Source organism: Talpa europaea (genome assembly GCF_964194135.1).
Source record: "Talpa europaea genome assembly, chromosome: 2".
NCBI classification, from domain to species: Eukaryota; Metazoa; Chordata; class Mammalia; order Eulipotyphla; family Talpidae; genus Talpa; species Talpa europaea.
The window spans coordinates 11,948,016-11,970,994 of record NC_140068.1 but is presented as its reverse complement, the minus strand read 5'-3'; the positions used below and the strand labels follow the sequence as shown (position 1 = coordinate 11,970,994).

Genomic DNA, 22,979 nt, shown 5'->3' with positions numbered 1-22,979 from the left:
ACTCCATTATTTCTTTTATTCAACAAATGATAATGATAAAAAAGATATTCTCTCATTCAGCTTTTCAGCAAGGGAAAACACACAACAAAATAAACAAGAAACAAAACGATGAGTCTCACACAATCAACATGGGTGATGCACTAGGGTGACTTGGGTAGACTGAGATGACATCTGTAAAAAACAATTATTTGAAAATTGGGACAAGACATCCTACATAGAAACAACAGCAGAGGAGACCAGCATGATTAGTGAGAGGGAGAATGTTGGGAAATGAATGTTAGTACACATGGATTTTGTAAGCGGATGGAATGGCCTGCCTTTGATTACAAGTAGAGCAGAAAGCTGTTGGAAAGCACAAAGCAAGACGATGGTAAGATCTGATTTATGTTTAATAAGGAAGTCTGCTGTGTAGAGAATATATTCTAAGGAAGACAAGAGTGAGAGACCAATTAAGAGGTTATTACAGTTAATTTGGACTATCATAGTAGAGTGGAGATGTAGAGAAATGATATATTTTGAGGTGGAATAAGCAGGAGTTACTGAAGAATTAGAGTGGAGAGTATGGGGGGTAAAAGAAGGATAACCTGATGGGTACAGTGGTACAATTTATTACTAAAATGGGGAAGACAGAAGGGGAAGCAGCTATAGAAATTTGCAAACATAGAAGGGAGAAATAAGAATTATTTATTGAAATGTCAAGTTTGAAAAGCCTTTTAGAAATTCGTGTGAAACAGGCCATTTCTGAAGGTAGAGATTTGGAAGTCACTGATACAGAGATGGTACGTAAAACTATGACTGGGGCCTCCCTTGGTGGCACAGCGGTTGAGCGCTGGGCTGCGAATCTGCCCGCAGCCTCTGTAGCACCGGTTCAATTCCCGGCCGCTGGCGAGGGTCCCACATGGCGCGACAGACCTCTCCTGCCGCGCCTGCTGCTCCCCTCAGCAGTGTATTTCGTCAGTCTGCCTGTTCTGTTCCCCACTCTGGTGAATTCTCTAACCCTCCTGTGCTTCGGACTGAACCCTGTGCTTGTATAAACAAATAAATAAATCTTTAAAAAAATAAAATAAAGGGCCTCCCCGGTGGCGCAGCGGTTGAGCACTGGGTTGCGAAGCTGCGCGCGGCCTCTGCGGCGCCGGTTCGATCCCCGGCTGCTCCCCGGCCACCGGAGGAGGGTCCCACATGGCGCGCAGACCTCTCCTGCCGCCCGCTGCTCCCCTCAGCAGTGTACTTCGGTCCTTCTGCCTGCTCTGCTCCCCGCTCTGGCTCTGGTGAATTCTCTCACCCTCCCTCCCGCACTTCTGACTGTACCCAGTGCATGTATAAACAAAACAAACAAACAAACCAGCAAACAAATAAATAAAGCATGCCTCTATTAAAAAAAAATTAAAAAAATAAATAAATAATAAAATAAAATAAAACCATGACTGGAAGAAATTACCCAATGAAATAAGTATGTAATTAACCTAACTATAATAAACCCCTGGCATGTTTGATTAAAATGCAATTTTTACCCTCCAGTGAATATTTCCAATCAGAAGACTAGAGTAGAGCCTAAGAATCTTATTTTTAAAAACCCCAAGTAATTCAGTTGAATCTGGGGAACATTAAATTACCTCACACTGATCATTAAAGTAGATTCAGGTCGCAGTTCTATCCATTTAACGTCAATCTTCATGTGTTCACAGAAAACTAACAATACCTCTGAGGAATGTTGTAAACATTAACTTAGAATATATGTAAAGCACCAGGTCATAGTAAGTATTCCACAAAAGTCAGACTGTAATGACTTACACTTCCATTAGGGCTTGAAGGGATCTTGGTTAGACAGTGTGGTGTAGCAGAAGTAACATGAGCCCTGTAATCAGATGAACCTGGGCTCAAAGCCTAGCCCTTACACTTATTTTCTGTCTGACCCTGGACAACTAAGCCTGAGTTTCTTCACCCTCCTCATAAAGACATTGTAAGGGTTAAACAGAATCAGGTATATAAAGATTGTAAGGCTAAGTAAGGTGTGGGACAGTCATACAATGGAACTCTAAATAGCAGTGAAAACAAATGTTATCTGAAATGACACTGATGAATCTCAAACACATAAAATGGGTCAACATAGGATACATATACAATGATTAAATTTAAATAAAGGTTTAAGCATAGACAAAATGAAATAGTATATATACATCTGTGGTAAAAGTATAGAGAAAAGTAAAGAACTGATTATGAAGTTGTGAAATAAAGGTTTCCTGTGCGGAGGAGAAGGGGAAGTGATAATGAAGAGTTTCAGCAATACTAATAATCTAGTTTTTAAACTGAATGGTAGGTATGGGGCTTCATTTAAAAACCATTTTTAGGGCCTCCCTGGTGGTGCAAGGGTTAAGACGCAACCTATGAAACTATCTGCAGCCACTGCAGCACAAGTTCAATTCCCGGCCAGCCAGAGAGCAACCCACAAGGCGCAGCAAATCTCTCCTGACTTGCCTACTGCTCCCCTCAGCAGTGTACTTTGGTCAATCTGCCTGTTCTGTTCCCCACTGTCTCTGGTGAATCCTCTCATCACCCCCCCACACCTCTGGCCTGCACCCCAGCTCTTGAATGCATAAATAAATCTTAAAAAAAATCATTTTGGGGGGCCTCCCCGGTGGCACAGCAGATTGAGCGCTGCACTGTGAAGCTGTCCGCAGCCTCCGCAGTGCGGGTTCGATTCCCGGCCGGCCAGGGAGAAACCCACATGGCGTGGCAGATCTCTCCTGCCTCACCCGCTGCTCCCCTCAGCAGTGTCTTTAGTCCGTCTGCCTGTTCTGCATCCCACTCTGTCTCTGGTGAATTCTCTCACCCTCCCTCACCTCTGACTGTACCCCAGTTCTTGTATAAATAAATAAATCCTTAAAAAAAATCATTTTTAAAATGTTGCCTGACACATTTCAATTTAACAAAAACAATTAACAGAAAAATACTAATGCTTTTGAGAAATAATTGACTCTAACAATAAATAATTAACTCTAACTCTAATTGTTTTAAGTGTCTAAAGGATTCACTCACATTCATCCTGTACTTGAGACCTGAACCAGGTCTTCTGGCTTCCATCCAGTGATAACTGAATTTTATATTTTATTGCATTAAGGAATCACATTAGTATGTAGCGTAAAATTTATGATTTTACTCACCACTCTGATAGTACTTAGAATCATGTGTCCATCTGAAGCCAGTGCAGAGGCCAAAGTCAGTCAGTTTAATATGACCATCACGATCAATCAAAATGTTATCAGGTTTAATATCTCTATGAATAAAACCCATTTTATGGACACTTTCGACTGCACAGGTAAGTTCTGCTATGTAGAATCGTGCCAAATTTTCTGGAAAGATTCCCATTCTAATTAATAGGCTCATCATATCACCTCCAGGAATATAGTCCATTACAAAGTATAAATTGTCTTTATCTTGGAATGAATAATACAGACGAACTACCCATTCGTTGTCAGCTTCAGCCAGGATATCTCTTTCAGCTTTCACATGAGCAACTTGATTTCGAAGCAGAACATCTTTCTTTCGAAGAGTTTTTGTTGCATATAAAGCCTTAGTATCTACTTTTCTTGCCAAACAGACTTCACCAAATGCTCCTATTCCTAGTGTCTTTATCTTCACAAACATAGACTTGTCCATTTTAGCCCTCTTAAGACGGATGTAATTAGACTCTTTTTGGCAAAGCATTTTTCTCATTTGATCCTGGGCATCTTGAGATAATCCAACCTAGACAAATAAACTAAATATTATATGAAGAATTATCTTCTATATTGAATATTAAGAAATAGCTTGGAAAAAATTCAGGCACATATTTAATGGTTAAATGCATAGTAATTTTTAATAAAGCATGTTAGAAATCTAGAATGTATTTTAGAGAAAATTAAATATCAGAAGTGCACTTAAAAAGAGTTAACAGGATATAGGGTGAGTATATCTGCAGATTCTGCAGTGAAGAGCAAGAAGAGACCAATGGTCAATTTCCTACTCTTCTCTAATGCAATCCCAAAAAATTCCCAATGTGCAATAACCAAACATCTATTAACATGCATCCTCATCTATCTCTGCATGCATATTCATCCCAAATTGCATGGTTATATTGCCTTCATTATATGCTTCTCTCTGTGGAATGCCTAGGCCTCAAAAATTCTTCCGCCCATTTTTAGTTTCATGAAAGAATTTCTTCCATTCTAGATTCATTTACTAAAAAATCTGAAGTATTAAGAACAAGACATTATCTACTCTAACCTGAGCACTCATTAATAGTCTTTCATTTCCTCTTTCTTGGGGCATTAGAGTAAAAGTAGGACTCACAGTCACCACTGCAAAACACAAAGATTTCTCCTACCTTACATGAAAGGACAACTTGTTTGATTACAAGGTAGTTTTTTGTTTCTCTGTAGAAGAACTGGGATATAGGCCACAGGTATGTGTGTGTGTTGTGGGGTAGGGGGCGTTTGGAGGAAGGAGATGAGAGGATTCATCAGAGACAGAGTAAGGAGCAGAACAGGCAGATTTACTGAAATACACTGCTGAGGGGAGCAGCTGGCAAGAAAGGAGAGGTCTGCTGCACTATGTGTGTTACCTCCCTGACTGGGAATAGAACGGCTTCAAGTCATAGCTGTGGTAGTGCTGTGACTTAACCCCTAAGTCACTGGGGCAGCCCCGGATTACAAGGTATCCTTTAGGTATTTTGCAACATTACAAAGACTAGTAAGTACAACTTATGAAGATACCAAAACACAGAAAAAACCAAGACCAACATGGAATACTTAGATTTAAAAGGAAGGAAATGTTTATTTTTGGCTAATAAATTATTTTGGCTAATAATTTAAGAATTTTAACAGAAAAAGAATTTTATTTGAAAAGCAGATTCTAGTAATAGAAATGCAAGACTAATTAAAATAAAGCAACCTCATGCTTCTGTTAGGATGCGCATCTGCATGCAAAATCTTTATATAAAGAGGGTGGCATGCCAGACTGAGTATAGAACCGTTTCTCTTAAAATCTTACTTGCCTACACAGTAATGGAGACTACAGAAGTCAGCAAAGCTTCCAACACCATAAAAGTTTAAATCAGCTATTAGTGAAAGTAAAGAGGAAAAAGGAAAAATAAACTAAGAAAATACATACAGACAGACCTTAGTAAGAAATCCTAAGGGCTAAAATATGGATAAGTCATATAGAGTATCATATGTATTTCTCATCTAAAAAAATTCAATTAATAGCAGGAATAATAATTTAGAAATCAGATTAAGGAAAAAAGTCCTTTTAAAAGAATGGTTTTTTCAACAAATTTATCACAAATTTAAGCCTCTTGGTTTATGAGTGACAGATATGAGTCAAACCTCTGACCTTCATTAAACATGATAAAAATCATAATGATAATAGCACCATCATAAAATCTAATGAAAAGATATATATGGACTCATAACACAGAATAAACTACACTATTTACTTATTGTGATCTCCTTTTTAGTAGCTTGATTTTATAATTTTAGCAAATTTTTCCAGTACATTATAAAAATTAAATTAGAAAGGGATATAACCAAAGGGAGATGTCTCTGACACTTTCTAGTAAGACAAAGTAATGAATAAACTCCACACCCTAAAATATTCTAAGTGTTTCATAAGTGTTTCAAGTGATGAGACCCAGATATTTCTAGCTTATTTTAAGATACTACAGGACAATGTATAAAACCTAGAAAATAACCCTTGCTCTAATTTCAACATACAGGTATTATGTACACCTAAACTATACACTGTAAATCATACTTTATTTATTACTGTGTTAGAGGACTATCTGACTAAATCCTGAAAATATAAAAAATTATTATAATCAAAAGTGCTTTCATGTTTATTGACTTTTAAATAACTGAAAATGTATTTAGATATAAAAAGAAAAATACCAGAGCTTAATATTTTAAAATAAATACCAAGTAAACAGATGATCAAGTATAAACATGGACATTTTAAAAGGTTTTACCCGCATCATTTCATTCTCTAATTGCTTTTTACGATGCAGACGTTGCTGATGAGACTTCAGTACATTTTCTACATGTTGCTCCATAAAGAATTTAAATGCCTGAGGAGAGTAACTTTGAATACGAGACTCTCTTCGCTCTTCATCTTTTTTGTTTTTCCTAACGGTGATAGGTGAAGTTGTAATCTGTTTCTTTTCTTTATCCCCATTATCAACGTTTTCGTAACTTTTTTCACCCTCATCTTCCTTGGGCAAGCTTGGCTGATCCTCTTTGCTCGATTTATTTATTGACTCATATGGAGGAACAGATGGATTCTGGTGTAGCAGATGTTTTGGATAAGGTGGCGGTGGACCTTGATAGTTTGGAGCTTCAGCAACAGGTGGCATAACAGTCAAATTAGAAGTGGCACCCTCAGAAAAAGGACTAGGTTGAACAGTTTGAATTGGCTGTGGCATCCAAGAAGGGTGGGTAGGAGCTAAAGCAGTCTGTAGCTCTGGTTTTAATACACGTATGCTTTTCACAGGCTGTTGAATAGGAGCTGGTGTAATAGCAGTGACTGTTGTAGCTGAAGGCTGAGAATTAGTAGAATGACTTGTTCTGTTTCCTAATGGGTTATTAAAAGAATTTGACCTCACTGGTATGTTAGGCTGCCATGTAGGAATTTCATGTCCACTGCTCGGGGATGACTGGGCTGGAGCAGAAGATGACTGAGGCCAAGTTGTTTGAAGTCCAGGTACATTAATGTTATAAAGTTCCATGTTATGACTGTTTCTGTTTGGCACCATCATAGATTGAGGAATATTTCCATTTGTATATGATGAAGGAGCACCAGATCCTCCTGTTTGTAAAGAAGGACTTTGTCCATTAGTTGGGGTCAGAGGATATGGAGGAGGTGGCTGCCGATTCACAGCACCAGGAGGAACATTCTGATGTATCATAAAATCAGTCTGACCGCTACCATTCTGAATTCCAGGTCTCCCTGGTGGGAAGTTAAATTTGTTAGAACTCTGCATGATGATTGGTTGTCTGCCAACAGGAACAGAACTAATAGCTCTCTGTCCCTGATTAGGAGGATTCATTGGGGAAGTATTCAGAGGAGGTGGAGGATAGCCCTCCTGCCAGGCTCCAGGGGGAACAGGAGAGATTCGGGAGATGACATATTCCACGTTCCCAGAATAGCGCTTTGTTTGAGAGTTTGGTTCCCATGAGGGAGGAGGTGGCGTTGTACCTCTTGGAGGAGGAGTCTGGCCTCTTGGAGGTGGTGGAGGAGTGACACTCCTTACTTGAGGAGGTGGCGGGGGGTTGACTCTCTGTCCATTGCTAGGGTGGGCTTGAGCAAATGCTGTTATACCAGATCCTGATAAAGGTCTTCCTACATCTGTCTGTGAGTTGGGACTTTCAGAACGATAAGCCACACTTTCCCCTAGTGGTGGGCCGTGTCTCTGAGGAACTAAGGACTCTTTAGAACCTTTCCAGCTTTGTTTGCGGTTAACCGATTGTTGCACACTCCCTATGATTATAAAACAAAGGGGAAAAAATGTTAATTCCAACATTCATTAAATAATAATTCTTCTCTTTCAAGAATTAGAAAAATCAAATTTTTGTAAGTGGTTTTGCTTTAACTTTTAAATTTTTATTTTTGACTAGGTAATACATTCTCATTACTCAAAATTCAAGAGGTACAAAAGGTTATCTACCTTGGTCCTTAGCTAGGCAGTTTCCTCACCTGGTAATTAATTTCATGAGTAGGATATTTTAAGAACACATAAATAGTATACCAGGCCTCCCCTGGTGGCGCAGCGTTTGAGCGCTGAGCTGTGAAGCTGCCCGCAGCCTCTGCAGCGCCGGTTCAATCCCAGCCACTGGCGAGGGTCCCACTTGGCGCGACAGACCTCTCCTGCCGTCCGCTGCTCCCCTCAACAGTGTATTTCATAGGTCTGCCTGTTCTGTTCCCTGCTCTGGCTCTGGTGAATTCTCTCACCCTCCCACGCTTCTGACTGTACCCAGTGCTTGTATAAATAAATAAAATAAAATCTTAAAAAAAAAAAAAAGAAAATAGTATACCGCTTAGATATAGTATTGTGCCTGACTCTTTTCATTAAAAAAAAAAAAATCAAATATTCTGTATATTGTTTCTTCACTTAAAAAAATGTTGTCATGCACATCACCCAAAGTAGTGATAGTGAAGGCAAAGATAAACAGCTGGAACTACATTAAAGAGCTTCTGCACAGCAAAAGAGACAATCACCAAAACAAAGAGAAACCCCACCGACTAGGAGAACATTTTTGCACACAACACTAATGATAAAGGACTGATCACAAAAATCTACAAAGAGCTGATAAGACGCAACAAAAACAAAGAAAATAATCCAGTCAAAAAATGGGCAGAAGAGTTAAAATGAAACTTCTCAAAAGAGGAAATGCAAATGGCCAACAGGCATATGAAAAAATGTTCGACATCACTTGCAATCAGGGAAATGCAAATCAAAATTACAATGAGATACCATCTTACACCAGTGAGAATGGCACATATTAAAAAAACTAGCAATAATAAATGTTGGCGAGAATGTGGAAAAAAAGGAACTCTCCTGCATTGCTGGTGGGAGTGCAAACTGGTCCAACCACTATGGAGAGCTGTGTGGAGATTTCTTGACCTACTAAAGATAGAGCTTCCATATGATCCAGCAATTCCACTCCTAGGTATTTACCCAAAGGACACAGAAACAGTAATTCCAAAGGACACCTGCACCCCTATGTTTATAGCAGCACTATTTACAATAGCCAAGCTATGGAAACAACCCAAATGCCCAAAAATAGATGACTGGATCAAGCAGATGTGATACATATACACAATGGAATATTACTCAGCAATCAAAAAAGATAAACTCATGCAATTTGCAGCAACATGGATGGAGCTGGAAGGGATCATGCTCAGCGAAATAAGCCAGAAAGAAAAAGAAAAATACCGGATGGTCTCACTCATAGCAGGAATTTAGAAAACCTAAATCAGGGACCAGGAAAAAGACTAATTAATACAAAGTAAAAATCAAAATCAACAAGCAATTATAAACCAGAAACACACTACCGGGAGTGGGGGGCAGGTAGAGGTAGGGGTGGAGAAAGGAAGGACTAGGGTTAAAATAAGGGGGGGTGCAATTGTATGGGGAATATAACCAAAATGAAAATGCAAACATTGTGCAAAAATGAAAAATGATGCAAGAATTATATAAAACAAAATATTAAAAAAAAATGTTGTCATGATTTCTCCAAATAGGAAGTGAAAATAGCCAACAGGCATATGAAAAAATGTTCAACATCCTCATAATCAGGGAAATGCGAATTAAAACCACAACGAGATACCACACTACACCAGTAAGAAGGGCACATATTAAAAAAACAAGCAACTACAAATGTTGGCAAGGTTGTGGTGAAAAAGGAATTCTCCTACATTGCTGGTGGGAATGCATATTAGTCCAACCACTATGGAAAGCTGTGTGGAGGTTCCTCAATCTACTGAAAATGGAGCTGCATACCCAGCAATTCCACTCCTAGGGATCCACCCAAAGGACACAAACGTTAATACCAAAGAATACATGCACCCCTATGTTTATTACAGTAGTATTTATAATAGGTAAGACTTGGAATCAACCCATATGCCCACAAATAGATGACTGGATCAAGAAGATGTGGTATCTATATACAATGGAATACTATTCAGCAATCAAAAAACATAAACTAATGCCATTTGCAACAACATGGATAGAGCTTAAAGGATGGAGCTTATTGCTCAGTGAATTAAGTCAGAAGGAAAAAGAAAAATACTGGATGGTTTCCCTTATAAGAGATATATAGGGGATCAAGAGAAAAACAAACTAAAGAGACAACTATAAATTAGAGGCATTCTGCAGGGAAGGGGAGGGAGAGGGATCAAAATGAGGGCGGAAAGAGCACAAGGGACCATGGAGATGGTGCACAGGTGAATTGGTGGTGGAAATTCTATGGGGACTACACCTGAGAAAAGAAAGCAAACATTATAAAATATAAATAAATAAATAAATAGATTTTAAAAAAGGACAATATTGTCATGGTATTTCATTGTATGGTTATACTCTAATTTATTTAACAGTCCCATCTCTGATTCTTAAGGTTTTTTTGCTTTAAAAAAAAAAAAAAAGAGATAAAAAATTTTTGTAGATAGTATTTCCTTAAGTATATAAATTACTAAAAGTGACATCATTGAACCCAAGAGTGTGACCATTTGTAATTTTGATAGACAGTTGTACATTTTGATATGGCTGCCCTCTCCCCACACATACATCAGTATCACTTCTAAAACAGGAAAAAGACAGCAGGGAGTAATGAGCTGAACACTATACAATGTATATATTTTATACAGAGTCTCTCTCTCTCTTTTTTAAAGATTTATTTATTTAGGCATACAAGAATGGGGGTACAAGCCAGAGGTGCGGGCGGTGAGAGGATCCACCAGAGACAGAGTGGGGAACAGAACAGGCAGATTGACTGAAATATACTGCTGAGGGGAGCAGCAGGTGAGTCAGGAGAGGTCTGCTGTGCCATGTGGGTTGCTCCCTGGCCGGGGCTCGAATTCATGCTGCAGTGGTTGCCAATAGCTTGATAGTGCTAAGACTTAACTCCTTGCACCTCCAGGGAGGCCTTCATTTCCTTTTTTTTAAAAAAGATTTATTTTTATTTTTTTATGCATACAAGAATGGCGTATAGGCCAGAGGTGTGGGGGGTGAGAGGATTCACCAGAGAGAGAACAGGTGGTTCAGAACAGGTGGGGAGCAGAACAGGTAGATCTACTGAAATACACTCCTGAGGGGAGCAGCGGGCGAGAGAGGAGAGGTCTGTTGTGCCATGTGGGTTAGCTCCCTGGCCAGGGATCGAATTCATGCCACAGCGGCTGGCCATAGCTGGACAGTGCTGAAACTTTAACCCCTGCACCACCAGGGATGCCCTCATTTCCCTTTTTAAATAATAAATCTGTCCTTTTGGATATTAAAAAAATGAATATAAAGTACATTTGTATAAAATACAATATATATCAAATATACACTCCAACAGGCTTAAACATTTAAGTGTTAAAAATGAAACTGTACAAACACTAGGGGAAAATAAGTGACCATTCAATAACATTGTATTATTAAACCTATCATACAGGTAGCTTACTGAATCTCCTGGGAAGCACAAGAGTATTCCAAGTATAACAAAGGTAGAGAATATACAGTAAAATACTGATACCTTAATACATAAAACATACTGTTTTAAAAAAAAAGAAATATCCAAAAACTTCAAAAGTCATCATCATCCTGGGAGAAAATATATTAAACAACAGATATAAGCAAAGTGGTGAATATTCAGCATGTAGTTTAACGCTTCATTTCATCAGGTTTGGGAACCATCTCAGGTCTATGACTTGAAGGAAACTCATCTCTCTGGGCAAGCCAGACAAGTCCTCTGGCCACTGGACTTAGTCTTACCTTCCTCAGAGTCAGCTAAGGTTATATTTAGCAAGTCGGTCAGTCAGCCTTTACCAGTTAAAATCAAAGTCTCCGTAACCCTGGAGTATACAGCCATCTCTTCTGTTCTACAACGCCTATAAAGCTGTGTTCTCCTACTTTCCAAACCCTTCTACTAGTGCCCTCTAGATATGCTTTGCTCTATGACCAGCAAATGCTCTTGTATCACTAATCTCTGTTCTAAGCTTTCCCACCACCTCCTAAAAGCTGGTTATCTTCTACTATTTATTACTTTCCTTTCAGCCCAATTTGGGTTTTCTTTAAAATTAAACTAGGCTAAGTTTATTTGTATTAAGGTGGGATTCTATGTCTCTACTTTCATTTATGCTTCCAGATCATTATTTCTCCTTTGTACTTTTTAAAAAGTCAGGTCTTTCAAAGCTCATGTTATCTGGGAGCCCATATTCACTGCTCTCACCAAATAAACCCCTAATGCTACTAGGGTAGCACTTGATTTACCCTAAACCCTGCCAACATTCTGTAAGTTCAATATACATGTGGAAGAATCCTGTATCACCCTAACCTCTCAGTTTCTTGAGTAATTCCCTTGTACTCTACCTCAAATATCAGCCCCAATATCACAATTATTATTTTGATTTCACTTATTATCTCCTCCCTTTTCAAAATCACTAACTTTTATACCCTTGGACCACAACTTCTCCTGTTTAACTACTCCTACTGCAAATGTTCTCCAAGACATCATCAAGACCTCCAGTCTTAATACCCATCTCTGTCAGTTCTCCCTTTTTTTAAAAAAAAATTATTTATGCATACAAGAACTGGGGTACAGGCCAGAGGTGTGGGGGCGGGGGTTGAGAGGATTCACCAGAGACAGAGTGAGGAACAGAACAGGCATACTGACTGAAATACACTGCTGAGGGGCGTAGCAGGCAAGTCAGGAAAGGTCTGCTGCACCATGTGGGCAGCTCCCTGGCCGGGGATTGAACTCGTGCTGCAGTGGCTGTGGACAGCTTCACAGTGCTGCGACTTAACCCCTTGTGCCACCAAGGAGGCCCCAGTCCTCTTCTCTCTTTATGGCACATTTTAGTCAATTTAACCCATGGTCCATCATTCTTTCTTCACCCTGTGTTGCTTTTCTCTCTCCTCATTTCTATTCATTCATTAACTATCTACTGAGTATCAATAAGCCATACACTGCCCTACACAATCCAAGGACAATGGTGAACAAAATAACCCTGGCCCCAGGCAGCCTACATTCTTGGAGGAAAGAGACTGACATCACACAAGTGAATAAACAAACAAAATAACATCAGAGTATGATAAATACTATATGAAGTAATCAAATGGTGTTGGATGACATAGAGTAAGAGGACAGCTCCGCTGAGGAGATGACTTATGTTCCAAGACTGGGCAAAGGTCCTGAGGTGGGAGCTTAGTATTTTTCAAGAACAGGAAACCCAGTATGGCTTTAGAACAGTAAATGAGGGAAAGAGTGGTACTAGATAAAGTTTAAGAGTAATTTGGAAGCAATGAGAAGCCAATAAAGGCAGAGAAAGAATAAGCTCTGATTAAGAACTTGCTATTACCCTTTCAGCAATATTTTGAACTTTTTTTTTAATCTCTATCTTATTTTGTATTTGCTTAGTAAGACTCTACTCAAGGGTGAGTCCAGCTATCTACTTTTTTCATGCCTGCTAGAAAAAGCTGATACAAAGAGCACATTGATTCCACCATAAATTCATAATCAGCACCTTCAAATGGCTTCAGTACTGTCAAGAAATCCTTTTTCCTTTGGTGTCTACTATGACTCCTGCCAGTCCTCAGTCCCCTCAAATCATCAGCACCATTTCTTAACCAGCACTCTCTGAAGACAACTTGATTTTTCTACCTCCCAGAAAACAGAGGAAACCGAAAGGAACTCTCTCACCTTCCCTATACACCTAAGTCCACCTGCTTTGGTTAGAACAATATGGTTGCTTCTCTTCCTCCATAAAGATAACCAACTCTTATCCTATACTTCGGATCTTTTCTTCTCCTGGCTTCTCAGGAAACTCATTCGACTTTCCCTAATTTCATCTTCTTAACTGGAACCTTGCAGTCATCTTTTAAATATGCCTAAGTATTTCCTAATTAAAAAATAATAAGACTCTCCTGCAATCCCACACAGACTGCTACCTCAGAGCATTATTTGATACTGGCTACAAACTGGTATTGGCCCAATATGAGATAAATATGGGCGGTGAGAGGAAAAAAACTAAAAACTTTTACAGAAAACTTTTCCACTGCTATCCACCTACTCCAAATTATCTTCATTTCTCAAGAAATACTGCATCTTGTAGCAAGCTTATCCAGATACTCTGCAAGACTTGTTCTATTTGATTTTTTTAAAATACAAATCTAATCATGTCACTATCCTGCTTGAAATGCTTCCATAACTTTCTGCTGCTCTTAGGATAAAATCAATAAACAGTCCTGTACAGTAAAGTCCCTATGTACTTCTCCAGTCAGATCTCACATTCTATTTTCAGTTTTCCAACAACATTCATTCCTTTAAATGTAGCGTCAAAACCTACCAACAGGAAATTAACCCTTGTCTTTCTTCAGATACCAGCTCTATTATCAGTTGCACTCTCCCCTCTTCCTTCACACTTACACAGTTGTAATTTTATATGTATATGACTTTTTTTTTTAATTTTTTTTTTATTGTATAGAGGCATGTTTTATTTATTTGTTTGTTTGTTTGTTTTGTTTATACAAGCACTGGGTAGAGTCAGAAGCGCGGGAGGGTGAGAGAATTCACCAGAGCCAGAGCAGGGAGCAGAGCAGGCAGAAGGACCGAAGTACACTGCTGAAGGGAGCAGCGGGCGGCAGGAGAGGTCTGCGCGTCATGCAGGACCCTCCTCCGGTGGCCGGGGAGCAGCCGGGGATCGAACAGGTGTAGCAGAGGCTGCGGGCAGCTTCGCAACCCAGCGCTCAACCGCTATGCCACAGGGGAGGCCCTGTATATGACTATTTGATCTCTCTTACTAGAATGTCAGATGTGTAAAAGGCATTCTATACCTAATGCTGAGCAAAGGGCCTAAAACAGTGATTGAACAATAAAAAATTGTTGAATAAAAGGGAGAATGAGTAAAAAAGATCTTTTATAAAGCAGTAAGAAAAAGACAAACACAAATTTAACATAGAATTAAAGTGTCAATTAAAAATAGCCAATAAATAAATGTTCAAGTTTGCCAATGATCAAAGAAATGTGAATATAAATGAGATAGTATTTTCATAGTCATTAAATAAACAAAATGATAATACCCAGGATATGTAAAAACAGGCATTCTCCGGCCTCCCTGGTGGCATAAGGGGTTAAGTCTGAGCTCTATAAGCACTGCAGCACAATTCGATCCCTGGCCAGAGAGGGTGACCCACATGAGGCAGCAGACCTCTCCTGTCTCACCCGCTGCTCCCCTAAGCAGTTTATTTCAGTAGATCTGACTGTTCTGCTCCCCACTATGTCTCTGGTGAATCCTCTCACCTGCCTCACCTCTGACCTACACCCCAGCTCTTGCATGCATAAATAAATAAAATAAATCTTTTTAAAAAATAGGCATTCTAGGGCCTCCCTGGTGGCGCAGTGGTTGAGCGCTAGGTTGCGAAGCTGCCCGCAGCCTCTGCAGCACCGGTTCGATCCCCGGCTGCTCCCCGGCTGCTCCCCGGCCACCTGAGAAGGGTCCCACATGGCGCGCAGACCTCTCTTGCCGCCCGTTGCTCCCCTCAGCAGTGTACTTCGGTCCTTCTGCCTGCTCTGCTCCCTGCTCTGGCTCTGGTGAATTCTCTCACCCTCCGGTGCTTCTGACTATATCCAGTGCTTGTATAAATAAATAAATCTTTAAAAAAAAAAATAGGCATTCTCATTTTAAACTCATAGGGAGAACATAAGAGTCACCTTTCTGAACAGCAATATCTAAAAAAAAAATAAAAATCTTAAATTAAAAAAAGTCCTTTAAAATTTATGAAATTATCAGCAATGTACCAAAAACATTAACTTCAGTGCTGTCTATAATAGTAAAGTGAAAAAACAAGGAAAGGAAACAAGGCAAATGTCAAAAAATGGGAGACTGGCTAAATAAAGTATGTAATAAAGTCTATTTTAATTTAGTCATTTTTTTTTTTTGTGGAACATTAAATAAGGAAAGTTATGCACAGTACATGAAGTGAATAAAATAGCAAAACTTTGAGGAATAAAGTAGCAAAACATGACCCCATTTTTTCCTAAAATAAAAATCAAAATGCACATAAATAATAAACCCACTCAGATTTTCTGCAAGGAAAGTGTAAAACAAAACACACTAATTAATGTTTCTTTTTGCTTATTTACTTTCAAATATCCTATGAAAAACATGTTCCACTTTTATAAAATTAAGGGAAAAAAAAAAGTCTGAATGACATTGTTATTTAAAAAAAGTAAGTATTTCAGGGTCTCCCTGGTGGCCTAGGGGTTAAATCTCAGGCTATCACCGTGACAGCAGCAGACCTCTCCTGTCTCGCCCCCCCCCCTTCCCCTTAGCAGCGTATTTCGGTAAATCTGACTGTTCTCCCCACTCTGTCCCTGGTGAATCCTCTCACCCCTTTCACTGCTAGCCTGTACCCCAGTTCTTCTATGCAAAAATGAAAAAAAGAATAAAGTTAAAAAAAAAATTAAAAAGTTAAATAAGAATAAAGTTAAAAAAAAAGAAATATTTTAGGGGGCCTCCCTGGTGGTACAAGGTTTAAAGTTTCAGTGCTATCAAGCTATCACCAGCCACTGCAACATGAGTTTGACCCTCAGCCAGGGAGCTAACCCACAGGGCACAGCAAACCTCTCTTGTCTTGCCCACTGCTCCCCTCAGCAGTGTATTTCAGTCAATTTGCCTATTCTGCTCTCCACTGTCTATGGTGAATCCTCTCACCCCGCACTTCTGGCCCCAGTTCTTGTATGTATAAGTAAAATAAATCTTTTTAAAAAATTTAAGTTGCAGTTTTACCAGTCAAAGAGTTTGTCAACCTAGGCTGCTCCTTATCAGAATTACCTATGGAAATTAGGACTCCATCCTCAAATTCATTTTGGAATAACACCATAACATTATAATCCTAATCTGAGACTTTTACTTACTGGGATACTTTAAACAGTTTCAAGGACTGAAGATCTGACAGATCTAAATGTTTTAAAAAGATAACAGCAGGGACTGGAAAAAAATGTATGATTAATCACCTGGTTTCAAGCTGGCATTAATAGGTCTGGCAGCCGCTGCTGCCATCTGTTCCCGACGAGGATCCTGGTAACTCATTTTACTAATGAACTCAATTGCAGCTTCTATACTTCTGTTGTTAGTTTTTTGAAGAGCTTGTGCAACCATGTCCTAAATGAAGTTTTAAAAAAGAAACAAAATTTAAATTGTATAATAAGAGGAAAAAACACTAACTTCTGTTAAAGAAGTTCATAATTATATAGGACAGGACCCCAACCCATAATAGTAATGTTCTGTTTATAACTACTCTAGAAATCCACACAATCAAATTACTGAAGAAAACAAAACAACTGCTGAAAATCCTTCAAATGTCTCTAATTTTCACCTTTATGTAACATATTACTGTTTCCTTCTAGGATTAACTTCTGGGCAAAATCATAGCAACATGATCCTGATTTTCTTAATTTCATTCTTATGTAAACAACATACCATTGGATTGTTAAAAGGATACCAATCGAAATAGTAGAAACTACTGTTTGTATCATTAGAGCACTTTATTAAGCAACCTTGCCACTGTGTATATCAGCAAAAGAGCTAAATTGCTCTAATTCTTATCTTCCTAGAATTTTCACTTTCAGAAATGGAAACTTTACTTACAAAGAAAATTTAGGTAGGAAAAAAGATCACTTAAACTATATATGATTAGGTAATAAAGACAGTGGGAAGTTTGAAGGTATGACAGAAAAAGCAGACTGTTCAGAATCAAAAAGAACTGAGCTTGAGTTCTAAGAGTTCATTACCATGTTTTTGCTTGACATGCTTAGAAGCAAAAATACACTAGATTTATGTGCCCTGCTTTAGAATTGTGTAAAGTTTGGCAAGTTATTTAAAATTTCAGAGTTCAATTTCTTCACCTGTAATACACTTGCACAGTGGACGTGAGGATAAAAAAGAAAATAAGTAAAAATCACTTGAAAACAGTTCCTGGAGCCCAAATGAGGGTTAACTGCTTTGCTACTTGTCCTTTATGTTACATGTAAATATAAATAAATATTAGGATGCACAAAGTATCCTGACATACACTTTTCAGGAGGATTGTGCTACTTAGTTGTCCTCGAGGATTTAGTATTTCCAGCAGTATTTTAAAATGAGAAATGACTTAAAAAGACTATGATCCACCTAAGTGAAATAACTGGAAAGGAGTGTGGCAGAGACCTGTTGCCTATTCAAGATCCATTCTCCTTTTCTTAGGAAAAAGTTACTTATTGTGTTGCAAGTTTTCCTACACCTACACTGACCACAAGAAAATTCTGACTTGTGAGATAAAGCAGGGAATTCTGGAGGAATGTTGTTATCCTGATTTAGGTACTGATCCTTCTTGCATCCTGTTTCCTAGACAACAGATATGCTATAGTGGCTAGCTGCCACTAAGAAGGATAATTCAAGAGTCTTATTTTGAAAGCCCGCAGTTCTAACATCTCTAAGAGGCTAGATCAATGCTAGTTATATAATCTGAGTCACTATTTTGTTTAAAGCATTATTTGGATTTTTTGTTAAAAGCAAGCAAACTCAATTCCTAACTAACACAAAGGCACAGCATGGACACATTTAATGCCGATCAGATCCAGCAAATTTATAGTGAGATGCAAAGAATTTAATAGTCTTACTTAACACACAAAATAAAAATACAAAATAAAATTCACCAGGAGGCTCTTCTTTTTCTGTATTGCAGACCATAATCTTCTTAAATGTACTGGAATTTCAATCTGTGATTTTTTTTCAATGGTGATTATAATGCTGGCATTTATCTTTGAATACTGCTATATTTTAGCATATTTTTTACATTTGTAACAATATTAATCAATTGTTCCATAAGTGGGGTTGTCAGTGCCAGCGTGAAAAAGAACACTATCAAATCAGTAACTTTGGAATGTAAGTCTTATAAGAAACATTATGTCCACAATAGTATGCCTTAGTAGCAAAAACACACTCCAATGATTATAAGTTTATGTTCCTCCAAATACATCAATCCTACTTAACATTTATTCCTATAAGAAAATTAACCTTGAAATATTTGAGATTCTAATTTTACAGAGCACCAAAAATATGTTCTCAAAAAACTGCAACTGTCGGGCCTCCATGGTGGCACAAGGGGTTAAGATGCAACCTATGAAGCTATCCACAGCCTCTGCAGCACAAGTTCGATCCCCAGCCAGGGAGCAACCCACATGGCGCAGCAGACCTCTCCTGACTCACCCGCTGCTCCCCTCAGCAATGTATTTCACTCAATCTGCCTGTTCTGCTCCCCACTCTGTCTCTGGTGAATCCTCTCACCCCCCACCCCCGGCCTGTACCCCAGTTCTCGTATGAATAAATAAATCTTTTAAAAAAAACTGCAACTGTCGTGAACTTGGCATAGCTAAAGAAATAGATTAGGGCTTATGAAATGCTAAAACACTATGAAGTAAAAACTGAGTAAAGATTTTGAATTACCAAATTAGGATCTTGAACAAATTCTGCAATATAATGGAAAGCTACTGAAACGAATGATTCAAGGATGCAGAAGTCCTATTCTTTATATCACTGTGGGTATAAACAATATCTTACCTTTATAATTTAGGTCAATAAATGTTTAAAAGCTTTTGGTAAAGCAATCTTGCTTCAGGGAGGGTCATTATCAGAAGCTGACAATTTTCAAACATGATTACAACAATACTAACATCTTTTTCTCTTTTAAAAAGTTTTATACAAGTTTAATATAGGGGCCTCCCTGGTGGCACAAGGGCTAAGTGTCAGCACTATAAAGCGATCCGCAGCTGATCCCCAGCCAAGAAGGTGACCCACATGGTGCAGCAGACCTCTCCTGTCTCGCCTGCTGCTCCCCTCAGCAGTGTATTTCAGTCAATCCGCCTGTTCTGCTCCCCTCTCTGTCTCTGTTGAATCCTCTCAACTCCCCCCCAACACCTCTGGCCTGTACCCCAGTTCTTGTATGCATAAATAAACCATAAAAAAAGAAGTTTAATATAACATGTAAGCCTCCTTTATACATAGGAGACACCTTGCATGATTAAGTGATTGCCCACATGGCTTTAGATGCCATCTTAAATATACTAAAATATCTTTGTAATCAAAACAATAATTGTTATTGCCAGCAAAATAAAGGACATTGACCAATGCCTTAGCTTTCTTTAAACCATTTACATTAGACATGGCCCACATCTGATACGACTCACTATCCTGAGTCATGGGTTCACACATAGTAAGAGCTCTATAAATACTTATTTACTTATCAGATATTGTGATATCTGATACAGCAGCACATTGCCACTGAAAGGCCTTAATAGTCATATGATTTTATAGACTCGCTTTCCCTAACAATATATTAAAAGAAAGAACAAGATCAATGATTCTACCATCTTTTTATACTTTGCCTTTTGGCTAAGGGATCAAGAAGAAAGTGCTCTGGAAAATCTTCATTCAAGTCATTTTCTTAATCCTCCAACTATTAATCAGGAAAACATCCCAGGTCCTCTCCCCTTCTCTTTCGATATTGATTTTCTGGTGGAAATTCAATGTTTTTAAAACATATTAAGTGTAAAAATGAAAGGAAATAATATTAATCAAATGGATGAGTAAATGGACCAGAAAGAATCTTTTTTTCTTCCTAATTTCATCATGTCTTGCCCTTTTCAATTCTTTTCCTATAATGCATACTTAGGTTCCCATTTTAAAAATTAAATATATTAATTGGGTTAAGGGGATGGTTCTGAGATGGCCGCTTCCTAGTGCTGGTAATGGGGGTGTTGCCAGCATGGCACCTACCGGTGTTTCTGACCAGGCAGATTGTCCTAAAAGCTTCCTACCTGCCAAGGAGATACTGAGTCTCAGCTGGGAAGTCTTGGAGCAACTCAGTGGCTGAGGCAACTCAGTGGCTGGGGACAGGAATTATCTCTGGTGATTGATGGCAACTGCTGGCTAGGAATCAATTGGACTCATTAGCAAGAACACCTATGCCCAGGCTCTCAATGTAGCTGGAACTTCCTCAGTTTGATGACCCTGATCCTGTAATATGACAGCTCAATGCTCCAGAGTTCCAACCATAATGATGGAAACCATAAGCTAAGGATAGCAGAGGGAAAGTAACTGGGTCCTTTGTGGCATTGTGAAGCCACTACAGCAAGCCCTGAATGCAGCGCTAAGACTTCTATTTAATATGAGAAGCAAAGCCTCTAGTTTGCTTATGCAAAAAAAAAAAAAAAAAAAGTAGAGCTGTCTAAAAATGTGGCTACTGAATATTAATAATAATGAAGAAAATTTTTTTTAAAGATTTATTTATTTATTTTATTTTATACAAGCATTGGGTACAGTCAGAAGCGCGGGAGGGTGAGAGAATTCACCAGGGCCAGAGCGGGGAGCAGAGCAGGCAGAAGGACCAAAGTACACTGCTGAGGGGAGCAGCGGGCAGCAGGAGAGGTCTGCGCGCCATGTGGGACCCTCCTCCGGTGGCCGGGGAGCAGCCGGGAATCGAACCGGCGCTGCAGAGGCTGTGGGCAGCTTCGCAACCCAGCGCTCAACCACTGCGCCACCGGGGAGGCCCAATAACGAAGAAATTTTAATGGTAGCAGAGCTAAAAGTAATTTTCAATTTTTCCTTTATACTTTAAATTTTCTAACAAGGAATAGATATGATTTCTTAGCTAATAAAGTATGCCATCATGGAAAATAAATTTTATTAATAACTTAAACAAAATGATTATATGTGCTGGGAAAACCTTTCAAAAATAAATTGAGGATAAATATTAAAGACTTGGCAAAATTAATATGAACTGAAATTTCATTAAAATTAAACTGAAATTCGGGCCTTCCTGGTGGCACAAAGGGTTAACCACCACACTATGAAGCTATCCGCAGCCTCTGCAGCACAAGTTTGATCTCTGGCCAGGCAGAGAGCAACCCACATGGCGCAGCAGACCTCTCCTGACTCGCCCGCTGCTCCCCTCAGCATTGTGCTTCAGTCAGTCTGTCTGTTCTGTTCCCCACTCTGTCTCTCACCCTCTTGCATCTCTGGCCTGTACCCCACCTCTTGTGTTCATAAATAAATAAATCTTTAAAAAAAGAATTAAACTGAAATTCTTGGAGACTGATCAAAGCATGTAAATTTTTAGTTTTGTGAATTTAAGATTTGGGTTTAAGAGTGATATAAACATGCTTGTTTACTGAAATCCCTGATTATATTTCTTTCGCTGAAGTATAAATGTAAACTACGTATCTTTGGAGCTGTCATTTCTGTAAGTTACTCAGCTCCCCAGAGCTCCTAATGCACATGAACAGATGTCCTTACCCTGCCCTCACCTGTGGCTTTCTTCAATTGCACTTTTACTTCATGATGTGACCTTTTAAATCCCAGAAACCACAGAGAAAACTAAAGAGATAATAATTATTTTGTTTTAATAATGGAATTGTAAATAACATTCTCTGCTCAAACAATATACAAATTTATATACATAGTTAAATTCTCTCAAAGGGAATATTTAGAAATGAGATCACTGTATGTCACCATATGCATATTAAAGAAAGCTTTTCCTTGTGTTTAAAAGTTCTTACCTCATCAAATCCAGCAGCTTGCAAGTCTTGAAACATCTGTGGATTAATTTCTGAAGAATTCCGGGAGGAAGAACTTGTTTCATTTGCAAATGGCAGCAGAGAGTTTCGAATTTCTAGTAAAGCTTTATGATGTGTCCCAAATTTGGGTGGATTTCTCACTTGCCGAGGATCTTCAGTTGACATCTTACTCATATTATGCTCAGCCTTAGCTGCATCGGATGGTTTAGATAAATTCCTAAGGGATTCCCGAATTTCCTGCAACATTTGCCGGCTGTTGCCAGTGTAGTTACTGGCAGGAAAGGTCTTAGGCCTCATGTGTCTATATCCTTCTGGCTTTTCACTCCTCTTCATGAAAACATCTATATGTATATAACCCACACTAAGGAATTCTTTATGTTACTTGATAGATCCAGGGCTTTTTCTTGAGCAAAACTGAAAAAATCCTTCACAGAAGTTCCCAGGAATGTTAACAATCAATATAATTAACCCTATAAAAGAAAAAAAAAAGCTATAAAGTGATTTGGGCTGATAAAGCATTACCATGTACTGGTGGGGTGAAGAGATCACCCACACTGATTTAGGAGTTCAAGATCTAGGTTACAGTTCTAGCTCCATTATTGATTACAATTAGGACAAGTTTCTTAGCCTCTTTGTGCC

The 22,979-nt window shown here is 38.8% G+C and overlaps 1 protein-coding gene across 1 annotated transcript in view; it reads right to left on the bottom strand.

The window, feature by feature from the left end:
* The window catches only part of LATS1 (large tumor suppressor kinase 1), a gene marked incomplete at its 3' end in the record, with an annotated part of 28,375 nt that extends 5,671 nt beyond the window's left edge, over positions 1-22,704 (bottom strand). The window contains exons 1-4 of the mRNA XM_084227889.1: positions 22,323-22,704; positions 16,743-16,890; positions 6,002-7,509; positions 3,162-3,744 (exon numbers count right to left, since the gene is read on the bottom strand). Of these exons, the coding sequence (XP_084084015.1) occupies positions 3,162-3,744; positions 6,002-7,509; positions 16,743-16,890; positions 22,323-22,673 (2,590 nt within the window). The 5' untranslated portion in view covers positions 22,674-22,704. The remainder of the gene's footprint in view (positions 1-3,161; positions 3,745-6,001; positions 7,510-16,742; positions 16,891-22,322) is intronic.
* Positions 22,705-22,979: the final 275 nt, after the last annotated feature.